The 24,668-nt window shown below is 40.0% G+C and overlaps 1 protein-coding gene across 1 annotated transcript in view; it reads left to right on the top strand.

The window, feature by feature from the left end:
• LOC128654044 (ATP-binding cassette sub-family C member 5) overlaps positions 1-24,668 on the top strand; it is a 432,957-nt gene that overhangs the window by 76,045 nt on the left and 332,244 nt on the right. The window contains exon 11 of the mRNA XM_053707695.1: positions 23,094-23,218. Within this exon, the coding sequence (XP_053563670.1) occupies positions 23,094-23,218 (125 nt within the window). The remainder of the gene's footprint in view (positions 1-23,093; positions 23,219-24,668) is intronic.

The following is a 24,668-nucleotide window of genomic DNA, read 5'->3' as shown; positions in this document are numbered from 1 at the left end:
GGTGACCTGTGGCTTTAGGATAGTGTTAAGTGTGAAAAAGTTTACTTCGAAGATTCTCAGGAACAAAACACTTACCACTAGGTTTCTCAGGAGGTGCATTGGTTTGTGCAGCCAGGATCTCCTCCCCCAAGGGAGAAGTCAAATTAGTACGTATTGTAGCCAAAATATGGTCAGGAGGTATAACTGGAGTAGGTACAGACTACTCCTTGGACAGAGGTGAAAATTGTCGAGAGAGGGCATCAACCCTAACATTCTTACTACCAGGCAGGTAGGAGACCACATAATTAAACCGAGACAAAAATAGCGCCCATCTGGCCTGTCGGGGCGACAAACGTTTTACTTCTGATAGATAAGTTAAATTCTTGTGGTCAGTAAGAATGAGCACTGGCACGCTAGTACCCTCAAGAAGATGCCTCCATTCCTTGAGTGCCAAAATTATGGCCAGTAATTCCCTGTCTCCAATTTCATAATTGCACTCCGCTGAAGACAATTTCTTAGAGAAGAAACCAAATGGATGCAAGGAACCGTCAGGCATAGGACGTTGAGACAAGAGGGCACCTACTCCAGTCTCAGATGCATCAACCTCAAGAACGAAAGGCAGGACAGGGTTAGGATGAGCGAGAACTGGAGCGACAGCAAAGGCAGTCTTAAGACTATCAAAGGCCCTGATGGCAGTAGGTGACCAATGGAGTGGATCATTCTCTTTACGGGTCATGTCTGTGATAGGTTTGACCAAGGAAGACATTTTTTTAATAAACTTTCTATAGTAATTGGCGAACCCCAAAAACGTTGAATAGACCGAAGACCAACTGGGCGAGGCCACTGCAGAACTGCAGATAACTTGTCAGGATCCATGGAGAACCCTGCAACAGAGATAACATAACCTAGGAAGGTTACTTGAGTCTGATGGAACTCACATTTCTCAAGTTTACAAAACAGGCCATTCACACGTAGTCTCTGAAGAACCCGTGTAACATCAGAACGATGAGCCTCAAGCGTGGGTTAGTGTATGAAGATGTCGTCTAAGTACACCACAACACACTGTTGCAACATATCTCGTAGGACATCATTAATAAATTCCTGGAAAACAGAAGGAGCATTACATAGGCCGAAGGGCAATACAAGATACTCATAATTCCCGCTCCTTGTGTTAAATGCTGTTTTCCATTCGTGGCCCTCCTTGATCCTATCAAAAAAATAGGAAATAAGCCAAGCACTAATGAGTAAAAATAAAACTTAGAACTTTATTTTGACATTTAAAATGAAGAATATAAGCGATAGAGAGTATGGGTAACCCCCAATAAAGACTAACGCGTTTCGGCTAGGAGAGCCGTACTCATAGTCCCTAAAACCATTGAAAACACACTGACTTAAATACCCAGTGTTACATCATGATAGGTTGGACAGTTAATTGAAATTCAAAGGTATATTCACTATCGTAGTTTCACATCATATAGTATCTTACTTAATATATTGTTAGATATTGGAATTACCTTTACAAAATTCCTTTAAATGTCCAACAAATGGGGGGATTTTTTTTTTTTTTTTTTTGGGGTGATCATGTTTATTTAAATTCATTTATAAAGTATTAACAACAAATTGTACCTTGCTATAGGATTGTTTACATCAGTAAAAAGATCAATATACATATGGTTTACAAACTGCATCCTAAGCCTAAATATACAAAATATATATAATATAAAGATACATGAAAAATGATAATAAAAGGAGTATGTTCTTTGTGTATACACCATCCAAATGATCTTATTGCACCCTAACAGCTAACCAAAAGTGTCTATGTAAAATAATAATGCAAAATTATATAAATATATTCAAAACCCAAAATTGAGCCTATGACAAGAGATATGGCCAAAAAATCCAAAATTTATCTAATTGTTTCCCAATACATAAAAAATTAAATTAATTAAGGAATATGTGAATGGAGAAGTAGAACCAAAAATGTGTACACATGTGCTAATTTGTATATATTATTGTTACTGAGCCTATGACTAGAAACTATACTACATATTGACAATTGATCTCTAGATCAATTAGAAAAAGGAAATAAATCTAATAAGGACACTCACAGGGGATACATATCCTTTTGGAATGTTATCACGACCAGTGATTGATAAAGTCGTATTCGGAATTCAGGCCCCCAGGTCTCTTAGTTTGGAGCCTGAAAATCCAATACATTTCCTGTCTTGAAAGGACCTTAAAGCGGTCTCCCCCTCTCTTCTGGGGTTGGACTTTTTCAATAATCGTCCACTTAAGTGAACTACAATCCTTGTCATGTTTTTGGACAAAATGGGTCACTAATGTGGTACTACTCTTGCCCACCCGGATAGTGGACAAATGTTCGCGTATCCTTGAGCGAACATCCCTGGTGGTCAGACCCACATATTGTAGATTACACTCCTCACACCAGAGGAGGTAAACACAGTATGTGGACTTGCAGTTCACACAAGAGGAAATATCAAAAGTTTCCCCTGTGACCATTGAGGAAAAAGTATTACCTACTCGTACGTGTTCACATGCTTTGCATTGTGAATATCCGCACCTGTATGTTCCTCTGTGTCTAAGCCAGGAAGAAGTACCTGTAGCTGGAGTAGCTCTTTTTAATTGGGAAGGGGAAACAAGATTACCTATTGTTTTATTTCTCCTGTAGGAAAACCTACAGCCTTTCTTCACAGTCTCTGTGAGGGCATCATCTGCCACCAACAACCGAAAATGATTTCGGACTATGTTACAGATCTGTGGGTATTGAACTGAATAATCTGTTACAAAGGTAAGTGTATTTTCAGAACTTTTAATAGAAATTTGTTTATCTTGAAGGAGACTTCCTCGTGGGATACTATCTACTTCCTTTCTGGCTCTTTTGATGACTTTTCTATTATACCCCCGTTGTTGCAGACGTTTCTCCAGATCATCCGCATGTGTCACATAACTTTGGGATAAGGTACAATTGCGTTTAATACGCACAAATTGGCCTTTGGCCACTGAATAGGGCATATGTTTAGGATGGCAACTTTTGGCGTGTAAGAGGCTGTTTCCTGAGATGGGCTTCCTATACACCTGTGAGGATACCCTCCCAGAGGAACAGCCCCTTAGTTCCAAATCCAAATAGTGTACCCAGGTTGGGCTGTACTCAAATGTGAATCTTAGATTCACCTCATTGAGGCCCAAATAGTCAGCAAAATCCTGCGCTTGTTCCTTAGTACCCTTCCATATAAATAGAAGATCATCTATATAGCGAATATACAGTTTAATTTTCGATCTGAAGGGGTTCCCAGCCGCATAGACGTGGGACCGCTCCCACCAACCCATGAACAGGTTGGCGTAAGTGGGGGAAAATTTGGCCCCCATTGCAGTCCCACGTCTCTGCAGGTAGAATTCCCCCTCAAACCGAAAATAATTATGAGAAAGCAGGAATTTAGTGACATTAAGAACAAAGGAGATGAATGACTCACTGTGGGTTGTTCCCTCCTCCAGAAAATATGCAACTGCCTGGATACCCCATTCATGTGGTATCATTGAATATAGGGACACAACATCCACAGTGAGCCACCCAAAATCCTGCTCCCAGGGTACCTTTTCAACCAAGTTCAATACTTGTTTAGAATCCCTAACATAGCTGGGGAGAGACTTAACCAGGGGTAGGCGGGGTAGGCGGGGTAGGAGAAGATCCAGGGGCAAAAAAACTGTAACTTTTTCTGAAAGTGAGGCAGATTCAGGTGGTGATAGTACACAATCAGAGAATGAGGATGGGAGTAATTTTTCTCAAGAAGTTGTGAGCATGAATACTGAATTCAATAGAAATGGGGGTCACACTTATCAACAGCATAGGATGGGTGGTAGGGCAGGATCAAGGAGGATCAAGGAGAGGTAGAGTAATATATAACTCTTCTCGCTCTAGGGGTCAACCAAATCAACAAATAAGATACCAACCCACAGTTGACCATTCCTACCCCCCTGCCCAATCTGCAGCAGCTCAGAATAGAGATGATGAGCTGGTACAGTTGGAGCAGGTTTTTCAGGTAGGACACCACCCCGGGAAGGGGGAGGTACGAATCTACAGGGACCCCAACAAGGGAGATACCCATCCCGTCAGACAAGAGCCCCGTCGAAATACGTACCGTCATAAATCTATCTAACCACATCTTAAGTAATTATGAGGAAAGAGTGCTGTCACTTGGTCTGGGTTTTGTACCCACAGTAAACTTCAATTTATTCAAGACAATGTTGGATTTGAATAAGTTTATTCGTAATTTGACGTTGCGTAAACACTTTTCAAAGGCAAACTCAGACCAAGAGATAGCAACTGGATTCACACCAACTCAGGGGGGTCCCCTTCAGGAATTAGATTTTTTGGAAACATGTGATCTTATCACTTTAAGGGAACTAGAGAGAGAGGGAACATCAAGTATGGAACAGCAGAATCCAGATAGGGTTAGAAAATACAGAAATCCCTCCACATTCTACCCTATCCAAAGTAGGGGTAACATCATAGAGACCTTTTACAGAAGGGTGGAATCTGACTTAAGGCAATTAACTTTGTCACAGGCAAACACTCCGAGTAATATGTCACTGAATGAAAGAAAAGCCCTCAAGGCTTTGGAAGAGAACCCAGATGTGGTTATCAAGCAGGCGGACAAGGGGGGCTCAGTGGTCCTCCTAAACAGGTCTGACTACATTAAGGAAGCCCTGAGACAACTAGAAAATGTAGAAAATTACGAACATTTGAAACAAGACCCCACACACACTTTTCAGAGAGAACTTGTGCACCTTCTTGATGGAGCAGTGGAGGATGGACTGTTAGATGATAAGACTTCCAAATATCTTTTTGTAGAACATCCGGTCATCCCCTTGTTCCATCGCCTTCCAAAGGTGCACAAGTCACTAGAGAATGTCCAGGGTAGACCCATAGTGAATGGCATAGGGTCTATGCTGGAACATCTCTCTGAGTGGCTGGACGGAATACTCCAACCCCTGGTTAAGTCTCTCCCCAGCTATGTTAGGGATTCTAAACAAGTATTGAACTTGGTTGAAAAGGTACCCTGGGAGCAGGATTTTGGGTGGCTCAATGTGGATGTTGTGTCCCTATATTCAATGATACCACATGAATGGGGTATCCAGGCAGTTGCATATTTTCTGGAGGAGGGAACAACCCACAGTGAGTCATTCATCTCCTTTGTTCTTAATGTCACTAAATTCCTGCTTTCTCATAATTATTTTCGGTTTGAGGGGGAATTCTACCTGCAGAGACGTGGGACTGCAATGGGGGCCAAATTTGCCCCCACTTACGCCAACCTGTTCATGGGTTGGTGGGAGCGGTCCCACGTCTATGAGGCTGGGAACCCCTTCAGATCGAAAATTAAACTGTATATTCGCTATATAGATGATCTTCTATTTATATGGAAGGGTACTAAGGAACAAGCGCAGGATTTTGCTGACTATTTGGGCCTCAATGAGGTGAATCTAAGATTCACATTTGAGTACAGCCCAACCTGGGTACACTATTTGGATTTGGAACTAAGGGGCTGTTCCTCTGGGAGGGTATCCTCACAGGTGTATAGGAAGCCCATCTCAGGAAACAGCCTCTTACACGCCAAAAGTTGCCATCCTAAACATATGCCCTATTCAGTGGCCAAAGGCCAATTTGTGCGTATTAAACGCAATTGTACCTTATCCCAAAGTTATGTGACACATGCGGATGATCTGGAGAAACGTCTGCAACAACGGGGGTATAATAGAAAAGTCATCAAAAGAGCCAGAAAGGAAGTAGATAGTATCCCACGAGGAAGTCTCCTTCAAGATAAACAAATTTCTATTAAAAGTTCTGAAAATACACTTACCTTTGTAACAGATTATTCAGTTCAATACCCACAGATCTGTAACATAGTCCGAAATCATTTTCGGTTGTTGGTGGCAGATGATGCCCTCACAGAGACTGTGAAGAAAGGCTGTAGGTTTTCCTACAGGAGAAATAAAACAATAGGTAATCTTGTTTCCCCTTCCCAATTAAAAAGAGCTACTCCAGCTACAGGTACTTCTTCCTGGCTTAGACACAGAGGAACATACAGGTGCGGATATTCACAATGCAAAGCATGTGAACACGTACGAGTAGGTAATACTTTTTCCTCAATGGTCACAGGGGAAACTTTTGATATTTCCTCTTGTGTGAACTGCAAGTCCACATACTGTGTTTACCTCCTCTGGTGTGAGGAGTGTAATCTACAATATGTGGGTCTGACCACCAGGGATGTTCGCTCAAGGATATGCGAACATTTGTCCACTATCCGGGTGGGCAAGAGTAGTACCACATTAGTGACCCATTTTGTCCAAAAACATGACAAGGATTGTAGTTCACTTAAGTGGACGATTATTGAAAAAGTCCAACCCCAGAAGAGAGGGGGAGACCGCTTTAAGGTCCTTTCAAGACAGGAAATGTATTGGATTTTCAGGCTCCAAACTAAGAGACCTGGGGGCCTGAATTCCGAATACGACTTTATCAATCACTGGTCGTGATAACATTCCAAAAGGATATGTATCCCCTGTGAGTGTCCTTATTAGATTTATTTCCTTTTTCTAATTGATCTAGAGATCAATTGTCAATATGTAGTATAGTTTCTAGTCATAGGCTCAGTAACAATAATATATACAAATTAGCACATGTGTACACATTTTTGGTTCTACTTCTCCATTCACATATTCCTTAATTAATTTAATTTTTTATGTATTGGGAAACAATTAGATAAATTTTGGATTTTTTGGCCATATCTCTTGTCATAGGCTCAATTTTGGGTTTTGAATATATTTATATAATTTTGCATTATTATTTTACATAGACACTTTTGGTTAGCTGTTAGGGTGCAATAAGATCATTTGGATGGTGTATACACAAAGAACATACTCCTTTTATTATCATTTTTCATGTATCTTTATATTATATATATTTTGTATATTTAGGCTTAGGATGCAGTTTGTAAACCATATGTATATTGATCTTTTTACTGATGTAAACAATCCTATAGCAAGGTACAATTTGTTGTTAATACTTTATAAATGAATTTAAATAAACATGATCACCCCAAAAAATCCCCCCATTTGTTGGACATTTAAAGGAATTTTGTAAAGGTAATTCCAATATCTAGCAATATATTAAGTAAGATACTATATGATGTGAAACTACGATAGTGAATATACCTTTAAATTTCAATTAACTGTCCAACCTATCATGATGTAACACTGGGTATTTAAGTCAGTGTGTTTTCAATGGTTTTAGGGACTATGAGTACGGCTCTCCTAGCCGAAACGCGTTAGTCTTTATTGGGGGTTACCCATACTCTCTATCGCTTATATTCTTCATTTTAAATGTCAAAATAAAGTTCTAAGTTTTATTTTTACTCATTAGTGCTTGGCTTATTTCCTATTTTTTTGATAATGCCATTTTACCACTAGCCAGCACTTTCTGCATAAGCCCACCGGATTGACTATCTGTGAGGAGGAAAAGAAAAGCTGGTTTTCCCTCTTCGGAAGTTTCACCTATGGTAATTTGAAACCCTACCTATACAACACAACCTTGCCAGTACTATATGACGTTTTAAACCTTCCGTTTATGCACCCACTTGCAATTGTCAATACAAGTTCCTTGCCTTGGATGAACAGTTGCAGCCTTTGGGGTACTGCAGGATAACGCCAGTACGCCCCTGATATCTTGAATACACCCCTGGCCTGTGCCGGTGGTGACACGCAGGATACGTCACCATACTGGGCGTTCATTGGACAGGAGCCGGGTCGACATGTTGGACACGCAACGGAACTGTTCTGTTTGTACAACCAAGTGCTACAAGCCACAGGTATTCCCCGTCAGCAGAAGGACGCCGCTCGATCCGCGGTGGTGGACAGACTGAGGTCTGGAAGAGCGTGCGAGTAACTGGTGAGATACGTTTAGCTTCTCCTGTTTTATTTCTGGGGTGATATAAAGCCGTGGAGTGGTACTTTGAACTGTTGATTAAAAAGAACCTTGTCATTGTGAGAGTGTGCACTACGGTAAGGTTTATAGAACTGGACATTCTATTTGATTCATTTTTAACATTAACTGGCGGTTGTAGCTATAAAGGCAATTAATCTCTACCAAAGAAATGTAAAATGGGCATGAATTAAATTGGATTAAGTCAACAATCCATTTATGAATCCAAAGGTGTAACTACTTGATATTATCCAGAGTTTCACACTAAAGTTTGTGTTTCCGGTTCAAACCACAGTGGGGCTTAAAAATATATAAAGTCTAGTTGGGACTCTCTCTCTTTTGGTTTGTCCTCCTTGATCCTAACCCGATTGTACGCTCCTCTCAAATCAAGTTTAGTAAAGACCGTAGCTCCCTTGAGGCGGTCAAAAAGTTCCGTAATGAGCAGAATAGGGTAAGCATTCTTAAAGGGACACTGAACCCAAATTTTTTCTTTCATGATTCAGACAGAGCATGACATTTTAAGCAACTTTCTAATTTACTCCTATTATCAAATTTTCTTCATTCTCTTGGAATCTTTATTTGAAATGCAAGAATGTAAGTTTAGATGCCGGCCCATTTTTGGTGAACAACCTGGGTTGTTCTTGCTGATTGGTGTGATAAATTCATCCACCAATAAAAAATTGCTGTCCAGAGTTCTGAACCAAAAAAAAAAAGCTTAGATGCCTTCTTTTTCAAATAAAGATAGCAAGAGAAAGAAGAAAAATTGATAATAGGAGTAAATTAGAAGTTGCTTAAAATTGCATGCTCTATCTGAATCACGAAAGAAAAAATTTGTGTTCAGTGTCCCTTTAATGGTAAGACGATTAAGACCCCTAGAATCGATGCATGGTCTTAACTCGCCACCCTTTTTCTTCACAAAGTAGAAGCCAGCCCCTGCAGGAGAGCAGGATTTGAGGATGATCCCCCATGACAGAGCATCGGCAACATACTCCTCCATAGCACAATTCTCCGCAACAGACAGAGGGTAAACCCGGCCCGAGGAGGAATCGCTCCGGGTTGCAGGTCTATGGCACAATTGTAAGACCGGTGAGGAGGCAACGTACTGGCACGCACCTTGTCAAAAACGTCTAGGAACTCTCGGTACTCCTCTGGCAATTGAGATACCGAAGAAGTGCACAAGACCTTAACTGGTTTCCGAAGACTAGTGGAAATGCATTGCGGAGACCACAACAAAATTTCGGACCTGCGCCAGTCGAGACTGGGATTGTGCTTTTGGAGCCAGGGATAACCCAGAACAACCGGAAAATGCGGAGAGTTTATCACCTGGAACTGGAGGGTTTCAAAATGGAGAGCCGCAACAGCCATTGATAACGGAGCGGTTTCGTGAGTAACGAGTACGGGCTGAAGGGGCCTGCCATCAATGGCCTCAATAGCAAGCGGAACAGACCGAGGCAAAACAGGAATGGAGTGCTTTGATACAAAAGCACTGTCAATGAAATAGCCCGCAGCACCGGAGTCAACAAGAGCCTGGGTGACTATGGAGGAGTCCACCCAAGAAAGGACAACCGTGAACAAAGGTTTCTCCTTTAGCGGTTCCGGGGACAAGTATAAACCACCCAAGGTCTGCCCCTGACAGGACCTTAGGTGTGAGTGTTTCCCGGCCGTGTAGGACAAGACTTCTAAAGGTGGCCCTGTAACCTAAAGGCCCTCTCTGCTGTGGAGAGACGCATGAATCCCAACTGCATCAGCTCAACAGTACCTGGTGACTCAGGACCAGGAGGCATGGGAGGAGAGGGAGGTATGGGTGGGAGCGAACACGTAGGAGACAACGGTACAGGAGGCTTCCACAAACGCTCCTTGAAAGAAGGCCTCTCACTTAGTCTGATGTCAATTAGGATAAAAAAAGACACCAATGCCTCAAGATCTTCTGGTAAATATCTTGCAGCAAGTTCGTCTTTAATCGCATCAGAGAGCCCATGAAAGAAGGCGGCAACAAGGACTTCATTGTTCCAACCTACCTCTGCGGCAAGCGTACGGAACTCAATGGCATACTGAGCAACAGATCTTGTACCTTGCTGAATGGACATGAGTCATTTAACAGCAGAGGAGGAGCGAGCCGGAACATCAAATACCCTTCGAAAGGAGGCCACAAATTCAGGGTCATTTGAAATCACAGGTTTATTAGTCTCCCACAAGGGATTAGCCCAGGCAAGAGCTGTGTCAGAAAGTAACAAGATGAGAAATCCCACCTTAGCTCTGTCAGAGGGAAACGCCTGAGGTAACATCTCAAAGTAAATGCCCACCTGGTTCAAAAACCATCTGCACTGATTAGGATTGCCTCCATATTGCTGAGGCAGAGGTGCAGACCCGGACATGCTCCTGGTAGGACTAGGTGCATCAGCGGAAACAGGAGCAGCCATAACTTGCGGGACACTTTGGTCCAAATGTGCAGTGTGAGTCAGCAGGGTTTGCAGGGCTAGTGCAAATTGATCCAAGCGGTGATCCTGTTCATCCATTCTGGAAATTATGGCAGGTAAAGGTGGATTATTAGCACCATCAGGATTCATGGCCCTTGCGTAATGTCAGGGTGCCAGGAATCAGACTGAGACGAGAAGTGCAAAAATAATCACACCTTTATTAATAGCAAAAAATAATAAAAAGTCCACAAGTCAAATAACAAGCCAGGAATCAAAACCAGATCTGGTAGTCAGATGAGCCAAGTCAGGAGCCAAAGCGTGTAGTCAGACGAGCCGTAATAAGGTACAAGGAGAACCGCAAAGTCAGGAACAAGCCAGGGATCAGGAACCAGGAGGGACATTAGACAGCCAGGTAATACACAGGAGCTCTCACAAACAGGTCTGAGACAACGCAAGGGCAAAGCATACTGAACAGAGGCCCTTTAAATACTAAGTGATGACATCACAATTCTGAGACTGCATCCTGTCTCCCACGGATGATGTACACCAGTCTGGCCATAAAAGAAAGTGCAGGAAATGAGCAGCATCACACAGTATGCACCAAAGTCAGCAAGAGAAGTGAGTAAAATGGCTGCCAGCAGCACATGGCAAACAAAGCAAGAAAAAACCCTGACACTAAGATACATTCTCCCTTATGTTCCTTTTGAGGAATAACTTTGCTTACAGCAAGGGCAACTCCCACCTCAGGATTGGCTTGCTCTATGGGGACTATGTTTGAGATTTGATGTCTGATGCATTGGAGCTGATGAAGGATGTGTTTTTTTACTGATATTTTGGAAACACGAGTTTGTGCTATTATGAACCAAATGAACTTTAAGCCATACTTGGATAAAAAGCCCCTTTTTTTTAGGAATTTCCCCTTGGTTATTTTCACTCTCATATACAAAAACGCAACGGGGCAGGAATTCTATTCCAGAAACATGTTATCTTCCATCTATTAGAAAAACATACAGATAACGAAGTAAAATATATAATCTTGGTTGGGCTATTATTTAATCGCCGTCACTTTGGTTAATATTTACTCCCCCAATATAGGCCAAACAGCATTCTTTACTAAATTCTGCAACAGGATTCTAGAAGTAAGGAAGGGGACTTTGATAGTAGGGGGAGACCTCAATGTAGCTTTGTCTCCACAAAGTGACTGTTCTCTGGGATATAGTAAGACGCCGGCTAAAATGAGACGTTCTATATCAAGTATATTAAGAACCTTAACTCTTACAGATATTTGGCGGTAACATCACCCTATGACACGTAATTATACATTCTTCTCAAGCCCGAATCATAGCTATTCCCACATTGATTATTGGTTCATAACTCATTTTTGTAATGGATGTTTTACTTTCAGGACTTGTGTTCAACTTGCTGTGCCTTTAAATCAACTTCACCTTGTGAGCCAGGTTATTTAAACCTGTCACGCCCACTTTTCCCAGCTTTAGTATTTTGTATTAAATAGTCTTAGAGGTCACATCTCCTGAATCTACCTTAATCTAATTAATAAGCCTTCTCTACTACAGTCTTATCCATATTGGATTCGTTTCCTACAGTATCAACTAGTTTTCAAATTACCTAAAGACGCTCTGTGAAAGCGTTCCTTTTGTTTCTGCAACAAGTCAGTCTGGAGTCAGCTGTGATACAAACAGTTAGACAGCGTGTATCGCTCGACGCTCAGTGAAAGCGTCTCCTCCCAATCAACTACAGCTTAGTGTGCAGTCAGCTGTGCTGCGAAGCTCCAGCCAGCGTGAACGCTGAAACTAACAGCCTCTTCGTGTCTCTCTCTCTCCGTGTATGTAGATGGAGTTCACCTCCTAATCCGGGACTTGTCATCTTCCCCTCTTACTGGGAGTGTTACACGTGAGTAACAATAGACTGTGATCCACATTATTTACAGTAAAGTCCGGAACTCCTCTCTTCTTAAAGAGACATACCTGCATCAATCTTAGAAGTTATTGCCTCTTGTTACTTGTACTTACAATTGTCTTTGGGTATAGTTAAGTGTATTTTGACTTCACACCTATATAAGTTACTTATACTTCACTGGGAGCTAACTGGTCAAAGCTTCAATACCTCAAGTCTAAATTGCAAGTCCTGTTCTATCATATTACCTTAGCAACATTGTTAAGGTGATCTTTGTATATATTATAATTAGCCTAAGTATCAGTTGCTCTGAGTCCAGTCTCTTAGCTTTTCAGAATTACTACGGGCTAACAAAACTACTTATAGAATTTCTGCAGTTGAGTTCCATATCACGTAGTGATTCATAACAATTTTAGTTTATCTTTGGCAAAAGATTCAAATATATCACTGATTTCATGGTCTGATCACTCTTCTGTATTAATAACCTTAACATGGTCCTCTATCCCTCTGAGACCCTTTTGTGTGAGGCTATGCTACATGATCCTATACTAAAAACAGATATATATAACTCCATAAAGGAATATCTTCAAATATATGAAAATGGCCAGGTCTCCCATATGACCACTTGGTTAGCCCATAAAGTGGTCCTTAGAGGGAACTTTTTTAAACAAAAAGCTCTACAGAAAAAAAATATATTCTACTAAATAAAAGGACCTCCTAAGAGAATTAAACAACATTGAAATCTCCCATAAGGCTTCTCCACGAAAACAGGAATTATTAGATAAATGAAAGGACCAGTCAACACAGTAGATTTGCATAATCAACAAATGCAAGATAACAAGACAATGCAATAGCACTTAGTCTAAACTTAAAATGAGTAGTAGATTTTTTTCTGACAATTTTAAGTTATGTATTTTTCCACTCCCCCTGTACCATGTGACAGCCATCAGCCAATAACAAATGCATACATGTAACATGTGACAGCCATCAGCCATTCACAAATGCATACACACTTATTCTTGCACATGCTCAGTAGGAGCTGGTAACTCAAAAAGTTTATATATAAAAAGACTGTGCACATTTTGTTAATGGAAGTAAATTGGAAAGTTGTTTAAAATGGCATGCTCTATCTGAATAATGACAGTTTAATTTTGATTGAGTGTCCCTTTAAAGGATGCCAGGACAAAATGAGAAATTATCTTAATAAAGAAGCACACAAAAAGACTTTATATCTAAATAAGATTTATTTTTATGGGGGAAATAAGACAGGTACATTGCTGGCAAGAGCTCTTAGACGTAGAACAGCCCAAACACATATTCTTAATATATCTGACCCCCAAAAGGGAAATGTGTCAGAACATAAAGCTATAGCGAACGCACTCAAAGAATATTATTATAATCTTTACAACCTCCCAAAGACTAAAGATCCTTCTCACATCAAGGCTTTAGACCAATATTTACAGGAGACAGACCTCCCTAAACTACAGAAAGAGGACATAGATTCATTAGATTCCCTTATCTCCTTACAGGAAGTGTTGGATGCTATAGAAGGACCCCTTAACGCTGCTTTTTAAGGCTAACGCCAGACACGTAATCTAGCCGAAAGTTTCCACAGCTAATTATTTGGGTAAATGCAAATAAGCACACATAGGGCTGTGTCTCAATCCAGCCACCCATTGAGTAAGGGGTTAAAGGACCAGTGAATACAGTATATTTGCATAAACAACAAATGCATGATAAAAGACAATGCAATGGCACATGGGGGTAGCTTTATCAAGCAGCGGATGCTGCAATCTACCCCCGTAGTTTCAGGTTTCTCTGAAACTGAAGTTAAGAAGCAGAGGTCTTAATACCGCTGCTCCTTAACTCGTCCGCCACCTCTGATGTGGTGGAAAGCAATCATCCCGATCGAATATGATCGAGATGATTCACACCCCCTGCTAGTGGCCGATTGTCCCACGAATGTGCAGGGGGCGGCATTGCACAAGCATTTCATGAGAAATGCTTGTGCAATGTTAAATGCCAACAGCGTATGCTGTCAGCATTTATCGATGTGCAGTGGACATGATCCGCTACATCGGATCACGTCCGCCAGCACAATGATATATCGGCCCCTTAGTCTAAACTTCAAATGAGTAGTAGATTTTTTTTTCTGACAAATTTCAAAGTTATGTATATTTCCACGCCCCCTATATTATGTGACAGCCATCAGCCAATCACAAATGAATATACGTATATTCTGTGAATTCTTGCACATGCTCAGTAGTAGCTGGTGACTCAAAAAGCGTAAATATAAAAAAGACTGGGCATATTTTGTTAATGGAAGTGAATTGTTCGTAATTTTGACTTGAGTGTAAGGTTATGTTTCAGTCACCCTTGGTGGGGAAGGGATCAGTCAGTGGTGAAAGTACAATTAAGATGGATTTGGTAAGAGGATCTTAATTTGGTGCATATGTGGGTGAATGTTATTCCCTATGTATGCTGTAACTAATGTGTGTAATACTTTCTTTTCTTGTGTATGTGTGTGGATATGAGATAAAGGCTACACCATTAATTGTAATGGCAATTTATCAATTTTACACTATGAATAGCAGTGATGGATATGTATGTCACATTTCATGTATTTTTCACTATCATGATAGGGCATATATGTTTGCCTATGGATCATTTGTTCACTGCTATGTTTTTAATCACTATCGCCTAGATTTAGAGTTTGGCGTTAGCCGTCAAAACCAACGTTAGGGACTCCTAACGCTGGTTTTGGGCTACCGCTGGTATTTAGAGTCAGTCAGGAAAGGGTCTAACGCTCACTTTCCAGCCGCGACTTTTCCATACCGCAGATCCCCCTATGCCATTTGCGTATCCTATCTTTTCTATGGGATCGTTCTAACGCTGGTATTTAGAGTCTTGGCTGAAGTAAGCATTAGAAATCTAACGACAAGACTCCAGCCGCAGCAAAAAGCCAGGAGTTAAGAGCTTTCTGGGCTAACGCCGGTTCATAAAGCTCTTAACTACTGTGCTCTAAAGTACACTAACACCCATAAACTACCTATGTACCCCTAAACCGAGACCCCCCCACATCGCCGCCTCTCTAATAAAACATTTTAACCCCTAATCTGCCGACAGCACACTGCCGCAACCTACGTTATCCCTATGTACCCCTAATCTGCTGCCCCTAACACCGCCGACCCCTATATTATATTTATTAACCCCTAATCTGCCCCCCCCCAATGTCGCAGCTACCTACCTACAATTATTAACCCCTAATCTGCCGACCGGACCTCACCGCTACTCTATTAAATTTATTAACCCCTAAAGCTAAGTCTAACCCTAACACTAACACCCCCTAAGTTAAATATAATTTAAATCTAACGAAATAAAATAAATCTTATTAAATAAATTATTCCTATTTAAAGCTAAATACTTACCTGTAAAATAAACCCTAATATAGCTACAATATAACGAATAATTATATTGTAGCTATTTTAGGATTTATATTTATTTTACAGGCAACTTTGTATTTATTTTAACCATGTACAATAGCTATTAAATAGTTAATAACTATTTAATAGCTACCTAGATCAAATAATTACCAAATTACCTGTAAAATAAATCCTAACCTAAGTTACAATTAAACCTCACACTATCATTTAATTAATTAAATAAATTACCTACATATACCTACAAATAAATACAATTAAATAAACTAAAGTACAAAAAATAAAAAAAGCTAAGTTACAAAAAATAAAAAAATAATTTACAAACATAATAAAAATATTACAACAATTGTAAACTAATTACACCTACTCTAACCCCCCAATAAAATAACAAAGCCCCCCAAAATAGAAAAATGCCCTACCCTATTCTAAAATTAAAATTGAAAAGCTCTTTTACCTTACCAGCCCTTAAAAGGGCCTTTTGCGGGGCATGCCCCAAAGAATTCAACTCTTTTGCCTGTAAAAAAAAAACACAATACCACCCCCCAACATTACAACCCACCACCCACATACCCCTAATCTAACCCAAACCCCCCTTAAATAAACCTAACACTAAGCCCCTGAAGATCTTCCTACCTTGTCTTCACCACGCCGGGTATCACCGATCGGTCCTCCAGAGGGTCCCGAAGTCTTCATCCTATCCGGCAAGAAGAAGTCCAGAAGAGGCTCCAAAGTCTTCATCCTATCCGGGCAGAAGAGGAGATCCGGACCGGCAAACATCTTCATCCAAGCGGCATCTTCTATCTTCATCCATCCGACGACGAGCAGCTCCATCTTCAAGACCTCTGGCGCGGATCCATCCTCTTCTTCCGACGTCCTAACACAGAATGAAGGCTCCTTTAAGGGACGTCATCCAAGATGGCGTCCCTCGAATTCCGATTGGCTGATAGGATTCTATCAGACAATCGGAATTAAGGTAGGAAAAATCTGATTGGCTGATGGAATCAGCCAATCAGATTCAAGTTCAATCCGATTGGCTGATCCAATCAGCCAATCAGATTGAGCTCGCATTCTATTGGCTGATCGGAACAGCCAATAGAATGCAAGCTCAATCTGATTGGCTGATTGGATCAGCCAATTGGATTGAACTTGAATCTGATTGGCTGATTCCATCAGCCAATCAGATTATTCCTACCTTAATTCCGATTGGCTGATAGAATCCTATCTGCCAATCAGAATTCGAGGGACGCCATCTTGGATGACGTCCCTTAAAGGAGCCTTCATTCTGTGTTAGGACGTCGGAAGAAGAGGATGGATCAGTGCCGGAGGTCTTGAAGATGGAGCCGCTCGTCGTCGGATGGATGAAGATAGAAGATGCCTCTTGGATGAAGATGTTTGCCGGTCTGGATCTCCTCTTCTGCCCGGATAGGATGAAGACTTTGGAGCCTCTTCTGGACTTCTTCTTGCCGGATAGGATGAAGACTTCGGGACCCTCTGGAGGACCGATCGGTGATACCCGGCGTGGTGAAGACAAGGTAGGAAGATCTTCAGGGGCTTAGTGTTAGGTTTATTTAAGGTGGGTTTGGGTTAGATTAGGGGTATGTGGGTGATGGGTTGTAATGTTGGGGGGTGGTATTGTGTTTTTTTTTACAGGCAAAAGAGCTGAATTCTTTGGGGCATGCCCCGCAAAAGGCCCTTTTAAGGGCTGGTAAGGTAAAAAGAGCTTTTCAATTTTAATTTTAGAATAGGGTAGGGTAGGGCATTTTTTTATTTTGGGGGGCTTTGTTATTTTATTAGGGGGCTTAGAGTAGGTGTAATTAGTTTAAAATTGTTGTACTATTTTTATTATGTTTGTAAATTATTTTTTATTTTTTGTAACTTAGCTTTTTTTATTTTTTGTACTTTATTTAGTTTATTTAATTGTATTTATTTGTAGGTATTTGTAGGTAATTTATTTAATTAATTTATTGATAGTGTAGTGTTAGGTTTAATTGTAACTTAGGTTAGGATTTATTTTACAGGTAATTTGGTAATTATTTTAACTAGGTAGCTATTAAATAGTTATTATTTATATTAGGGTTTATTTTACAGGTAAGTATTTAGCTTTAAATAGGAATAATTTATTTAATAAGAGTTAATTTATTTAGTTAGATTTAAATTATATTTAATTTAGGGGGGTGTTAGGGTTCGGGTTAGAGTTAGCTTTAGGGGTTAATACATTTATTATAGTAGCGGTGAGGTCCGGTCGGCAGATTAGGGGTTAATTATTGTAGGTAGCTGGCGGCGACGTTGTGGGGGGCAGATTAGGGGTTAATAAATATAATATTGGGGTCGGCGGTGTTAGGGGCAGCAGATTAGGGGTACATAGGTATAATGTAGGTTGCGGCGGTGTACGGAGCGGCAGGTTAGGGGTTAAAAAAAATATGCAGGTGTCAGCGATAGCGGGGGCGGCAGATTAGGGGTTAATAAGTGTAAGGTTAGGGGTGTTTAGACTCGGGGTACATGTTAGGGTGTTAGGTGCAGACTTAGGAAGTGTTTCCCCATAGGAAACAATGGGGCTGCGTTAGGAGCTGAACGCTGCTTTTTTGCAGGTGTTAGGTTTTTTTTCAGCTCAAACTGCCCCATTGTTTCCTATGGTGGAATCGTGCACAAGCACGTTTTTTAAGCTGGCCGCGTCCGTAAGCACCGCTGGTATTGAGAGTTGCAGTGGCGGTAAATTATGCTCCACGCTCCTTTTTTGGAGCCTAACGCAGCCATTCTGTGAACTCTAAATACCAGCGGTATTTAAAAGGTGCGGGGAAAAAAAAACCAGCGTTAGCTACGTGGGTCGTTACCGACAAAACTCTAAATCTAGCTGTTAGACAATGGATTTTTGCCGCAATTTTTGCTCACAGGGGGCAGGACTTAAGGGTGTTTAAAATCTTGTGTTTGATACAGTTTTGTTTGGTCTTAGAAAGGGGTTAGTGGACCCCGAAATGTCACCATCTTTTATTAAATTTGAGATTTCTGTGTTAATCCAGTGAGTGCAGTCTTGGTTACTAGTATTTGGATTGTTTTTTGATTGGACATCCTGGTTGCTGACCACTATGAAGTGGGAGTGCAGATACATGTGGATTTTATATATATATATATATATATATATATATATACATATATATATATATATACACACACACGCTGCCGTTCAAAAGTTTGAGGTCACTTAGACATCTTGTTTTCTGTGAAAACATACATGAAATGGGTTTGAATAGGAAATATAGTCATTAACAAGTTTAGAAATAATTAATTTTAAGTGAAATAATAATTTTGTCTTTCAAACTTTGTTTTTATCAAAGAATCATGTGCAGCAATTACAGCCTTGCAGACCTTTGGTATTCTAGTTGTCAATTTGTTGAGGCAATCTGAAGATATTTAACCCCATGCTTCCTGAAGCACCTCCCACAAGTTGGATTGGCTTGATGGGCACTTCTTATGTACCATATGGTCAAGCTGCTCCCACAACAGCTCAATAGGGTTGAGATCTAATGACTGTGCTGGGCATTCCTTTAAAGACAGAATACCAGCTGTCTGCTTCTTCCCTAAATAGTTCTTGCATTGTTTAGAGATGTGCTTAGGGTCATTGTCCTGTTGTAGGAGAAAATTGGCTCCAATCAAGCGCTGTCCATAGGGTATGGCATGGCGTTGCAAAATGGAGTGATAGCCTTCCTTCTTCAAAGTCCCTTTTACGCTATATAAATGTCCTACTTTACCACTACCAAAGCACCCCCAGACCATCACATTGCCTCCACCATGCTTGATAGATGGTGTCAAGCACTCCTCTAGTATCTTTTCATTTGGGCTGCATCTCACAAATGTTCTTTTTAGATTTGTCTTTCCATAACACTTTTTGTTCCAATTTTCCTCTACCCAGTGTCTGTGTTCTTTTGCCCATCTTAATCTTTTCTTTTTATTGGCCAGTCAGAGAAATTGCTTTTTCTTTGCAACTCTGCCTCTCGGAGTCACCTCTTCACAGTTGACGTTGAGACTGGTGTTTTGTGGTTACTATTTAATTTAGCCAGTTGAGGGCCTGTGAGGCATCTAGTCCTCAAACTAGACACTCTAATGTGTTTGTCCTGTTGCTCAGTTGTGCACTGGGACCTCCAACTTCTAATCTGTGCTTTGAAGGGAGTAGTACACAGCGTTGTATGAGATCTTCAGTTTCTTGCAATTTCTCGCATGGAATAGCCTTCATTCCTCAGAACAAGAATAGACTGACAAGTGTCAGAAGAAAGTTCTTTGTTTCTGGCCATCTTGATCCCGTAATCAAACCCACAATTGATGATGCTCCATATACTCAACTAGTCTAATGATGGCCATTTTTATTGCTTATTTAATCAGTACAAGTTTTCTGTGCTAACATAATTGCAAAAGGGTTTTCTAATGAGCAATTCGCATTTTTAAATGATAAACGTGGATAAGCAAACACAACGTGCCATTGGAACACAGAACAGATGGTTGCTGATAATGGGCCTCTGTACGAATATGCAGATATTCTATTAATAATCAACGGTTTCCAGCTACTATAGTCATTTCCAATATTAACAATGTCTACACTGTATTTCTGAACAATTTAGTGTTATTTTAATGGACATACATACATAAAGTATATTGACATATATATATATGTATATGTATATATATATATATATATGTATATATATATATATATATATATATATATATATATATATATATATATATATATATATATATATATATATATGGCTTGAAATTTCCACTGGTCCACTGTTCCTGGACGATTTATAAATTGTGGTGGACGACTTAGAAATTTGATTTATCCTATCTTTAACATTGAGTTGACTACTAACTTTTTCTCTCTGGGCTAGTAACTTTTAACCACTGACTAGTAAACTATAGTGATATTTTTCCACCCCTGTATATATATATATATATATATATATAACTGGGAAAAAAATTCTTCTGAGTGAAGAACAATACTATTTCAAGTATTTTTTAACCCACCTTCAGGTTTAGCGCACTTGGCATAGCATAAGGTTAGCATGCGTGCGAAAGCAAGAAAAGGGTTTTGTAGCACGTCCCATAGAAGTCTATGGTCAGAGGGACATATAGTGGCTACAGTATCAGGCCTCCAGATGTTAGCACATCTGAAGATTTTGCTCAAGTGATTTTATTTTATTTTCAACTTGTAATATAAGTGCAAGAATAGGAGACATAATGATTTAACTTGAGCGGTGTTTGCGCTTAGTAGAGCTAATATTCTTATGCTCCACTGGCAATCTAGCTTTTAGTGTTTAATATTCCTTTATACAGCTTCATAAAATGGTGCCTTTGTATTTTGTGTATAGAAGTGCGTTTCAGAATATATTTTTTTTATAAATTACGATCACAATTCCTATTGTACACCATATGCCATGTAAATTAGGTCTTGTAAACATTTTAACCTAGAACGGGCAGTGTAAGTTATTTATCCAAAAAAAAATTAGATGTTTGAGAAATACATTTTTCCTCAAATCACATGGAAAGTGACGATAACAGTGTGTATTGTTATATTATTGCCCAACCATTAGTGTAAAATGAACTGCATAAATACAATACAGGGAGTGCAGAATTATTAGGCAAATGAGTATTTTGACCACATCATCCTCTTTATGCATGTTGTCTTACTCCTAGCTGTATAGGCTCGAAAGCCTACTACCAATTAAGCATATTAGGTGATGTGCATCTCTGTAATGAGAAGGGGGGTGGTCTAATGACATCAACACCCTATATCAGGTGTGCATAATTATTAGGCAACTTCCTTTCCTTTGGCAAAATGGGTCAAAAGAAGGACTTGACAGGCTCAGAAAAGTCAAAAATAGTGAGATATCTTGCAGAGGGATGCAGCACTCTTAAAATTGCAAAGCTTCTGAAGCGTGATCATCGAACAATCAAGCGTTTCATTCAAAATAGTCAACAGGGTCGCAAGAAGCGTGTGGAAAAACCAAGGCGCAAAATAACTGCCCATGAACTGAGAAAAGTCAAGCGTGCAGCTGCCAAGATGCCACTTGCCACCAGTTTGGCCATATTTCAGAGCTGCAACATCACTGGAGTGCCCAAAAGCACAAGGTGTGCAATACTCAGAGACATGGCCAAGGTAAGAAAGGCTGAAAGACGACCACCACTGAACAAGACACACAAGCTGAAACGTCAAGACTGGGCCAAGAAATATCTCAAGACTGATTTTTCTAAGGTTTTATGGACTGATGAAATGAGAGTGAGTCTTGATGGGCCAGATGGATGGGCCCGTGGCTGGATTGGTAAAGGGCAGAGAGCTCCAGTCCGACTCAGACGCCAGCAAGGTGGAGGTGGAGTACTGGTTTGGGCTGGTATCATCAAAGATGAGCTTGTGGGGCCTTTTCAGGGTTGAGGATGGAGTCAAGCTCAACTCCCAGTCCTACTGCCAGTTTCTGGAAGACACCTTCTTCAAGCAGTGGTACAGGAAGAAGTCTGCATCCTTCAAGAAAAACATGATTTTCATGCAGGACAATGCTCCATCACATGCGTCCAAGTACTCCACCGTGTGGCTGGCAAGAATGGGTATAAAAGAAGAAAATCTAATGACATGGCCTCCTTGTTCACCTGATCTGAACCCCATTGAGAACCTGTGGTCCATCATCAAATGTGAGATTTACAAGGAGGGAAAACAGTACACCTCTCTGAACAGTGTCTGGGAGGCTGTGGTTGCTGCTGCACGCAATGTTGATGGTGAACAGATCAAAACACTGACAGAATCCATGGATGGCAGGCTTTTGAGTGTCCTTGCAAAGAAAGGTGGCTATATTGGTCACTGATTTGTTTTTGTTTTGTTTTTGAATGTCAGAAATGTATATTTGTGAATGTTGAGATGTTATATTGGTTTCACTGGTAAAAATAAATAATTGAAATGGGTATATATTTCTTTTTTGTTAAGTTGCCTAATAATTATGCACAGTAATAGTCACCTGCACACACAGATATCCCCCTAAAATAGCTATAACTAAAAACAAACTAAAAACTACTTCCAAAACTATTCAGCTTTGATATTAATGAGTTTTTTGGGTTCATTGAGAACATGGTTGTTGTTCAATAATAAAATTAATCCTCAAAAATACAACTTGCCTAATAATTCTGCACTCCCTGTATAAAAAAAAATATATGTGGTGTAATAATGAGACAATAAATTCTTTAAGGGTATTAACTACCTTTATTGTATCAAAAGGTTTATATCAGTAACTTAAGAATGATGATATTAGACATCTATTAATTTTACTTTATTATTTTTAATATGCTGGAAACTTGTTTTATTTTATTCAGTTAACCTTGGTCAAGGGTACATTGTCAGTGACTGGAAGTATTGCCTATGTAGCTCAGCAGGCATGGATTTTCAATGCATCTTTAAGAGAAAACATCTTATTTGGGGAGGAATACGATGTTGAAAGGTATGTTGTGGGCATATGTTTGGGGGAATATGAGATAAATCATTCAGTATAAGATAACATCTTTCATTACTGAACAGTTAAAGCTAGGAATTTAATGTTCTTTTATATTTAAAGGGACAGTCTAGTCAAAATTAAACTTTCATGATCCAAATAGGGCATGCAATTTTAAACAACTTTTTAATTTACTTTTATCATCAAATTTGATTTGTTTTTCTTGGTATTCTTTGTTGAAAGCTAAACCTAGGTAGGCCCTTGAAGGCCGCCACTTATCTCAGTGCATCTTGACAGTTTTTTACAGATAGACAGTGCTAGTTCATGTGTGCCATATCGATAATATTGTGCTCAATTAGGAGTCAGAACTGAATGGCTAAAATGCAAGTCTGCCAAAAGAAGTGAAATAAGGGGGCAGTCTGCAGATGCTTAGATACAAGTTAATCACAGGGGTAAAAAGTGTATTAATATAACAGTGTTGGTTGTACAAAACTGGAAAATGGGTAATAAAGGGATTATCTTTCTTTTTAAACAATAAACATTCTGGAGTAGACTGTCCCTTTAAGTGGTCCACATTTTTTGTTTTGAAATCCTTGCACCTAGATTACAAGTTTTGCGCTATAAAGGGTGCGTTATTTCACCCTCCATAGTGCTGCCATTACAAGTTTTTGAAAAGTCGCCTTGTGCGTGCGATATCGTGGCGATGAGTTCCATACCGCACAAAATCCAAGCGCTGCTTTGACGTGCTTGTGAACACTTTCCCCATAGACATGAATGGGGATAGCTTGTGTTAGAAAAAAACCTAACACCTGAAGTGCGGAATGAAAAGCTCCGTAATGCAACCCCATTGATGTCTATGGGGAAAAAAGAGTTACGTTTAAACCTGATACCCTAACATAAACCCCACATCTAAACACCGCTAATCCGCCGCCCCCGACATCACTGACACCTAAATAAAGGTATTAACTCCTAATCTGCCGCTCCGACATCGCGCCACCTAAATAAAGTTATTAACCCCTATTCCCCTGCACCCCAACATCGCCCACACTATAATAAAGCTATTAACTCCTATTCCGTTGCTCCCCGACATCGCCGGCACTAAATAAAGTTATAAACCCCTAAACCTCTGGCCTCCCACATCACCACCACTAAATAAACCTATTAACCCCTAAACCGACAGCCCCCCACATCGCAAAAAAATAAATTAAACTATTAACCCCTAAAGCTAACAACCCCCTAACTTTATATTAAAATTACAATATCCCTATCTTAAAATAAATAAAAACTTAACAGTGAAATAAAAAAAAACCTAAGTTTAAACTATATATTAAACTAATATTACTATTATACTAAAATTAAAATAACTACAAATTAGACATGTGCGATTCGTTTCGGATTGATTCGGAAATTCAGCCGAATTTCTTAAATTCGGAGATTCGGATCGATTCGAATTTCCGAA

This window comes from Bombina bombina, chromosome 3, assembly GCF_027579735.1.
Source record: "Bombina bombina isolate aBomBom1 chromosome 3, aBomBom1.pri, whole genome shotgun sequence".
NCBI lineage: Eukaryota > Metazoa > Chordata > Amphibia > Anura > Bombinatoridae > Bombina > Bombina bombina.
Note: the sequence above shows the minus strand (reverse complement) of the source record. Positions and strands in the feature narration are given on the sequence as shown.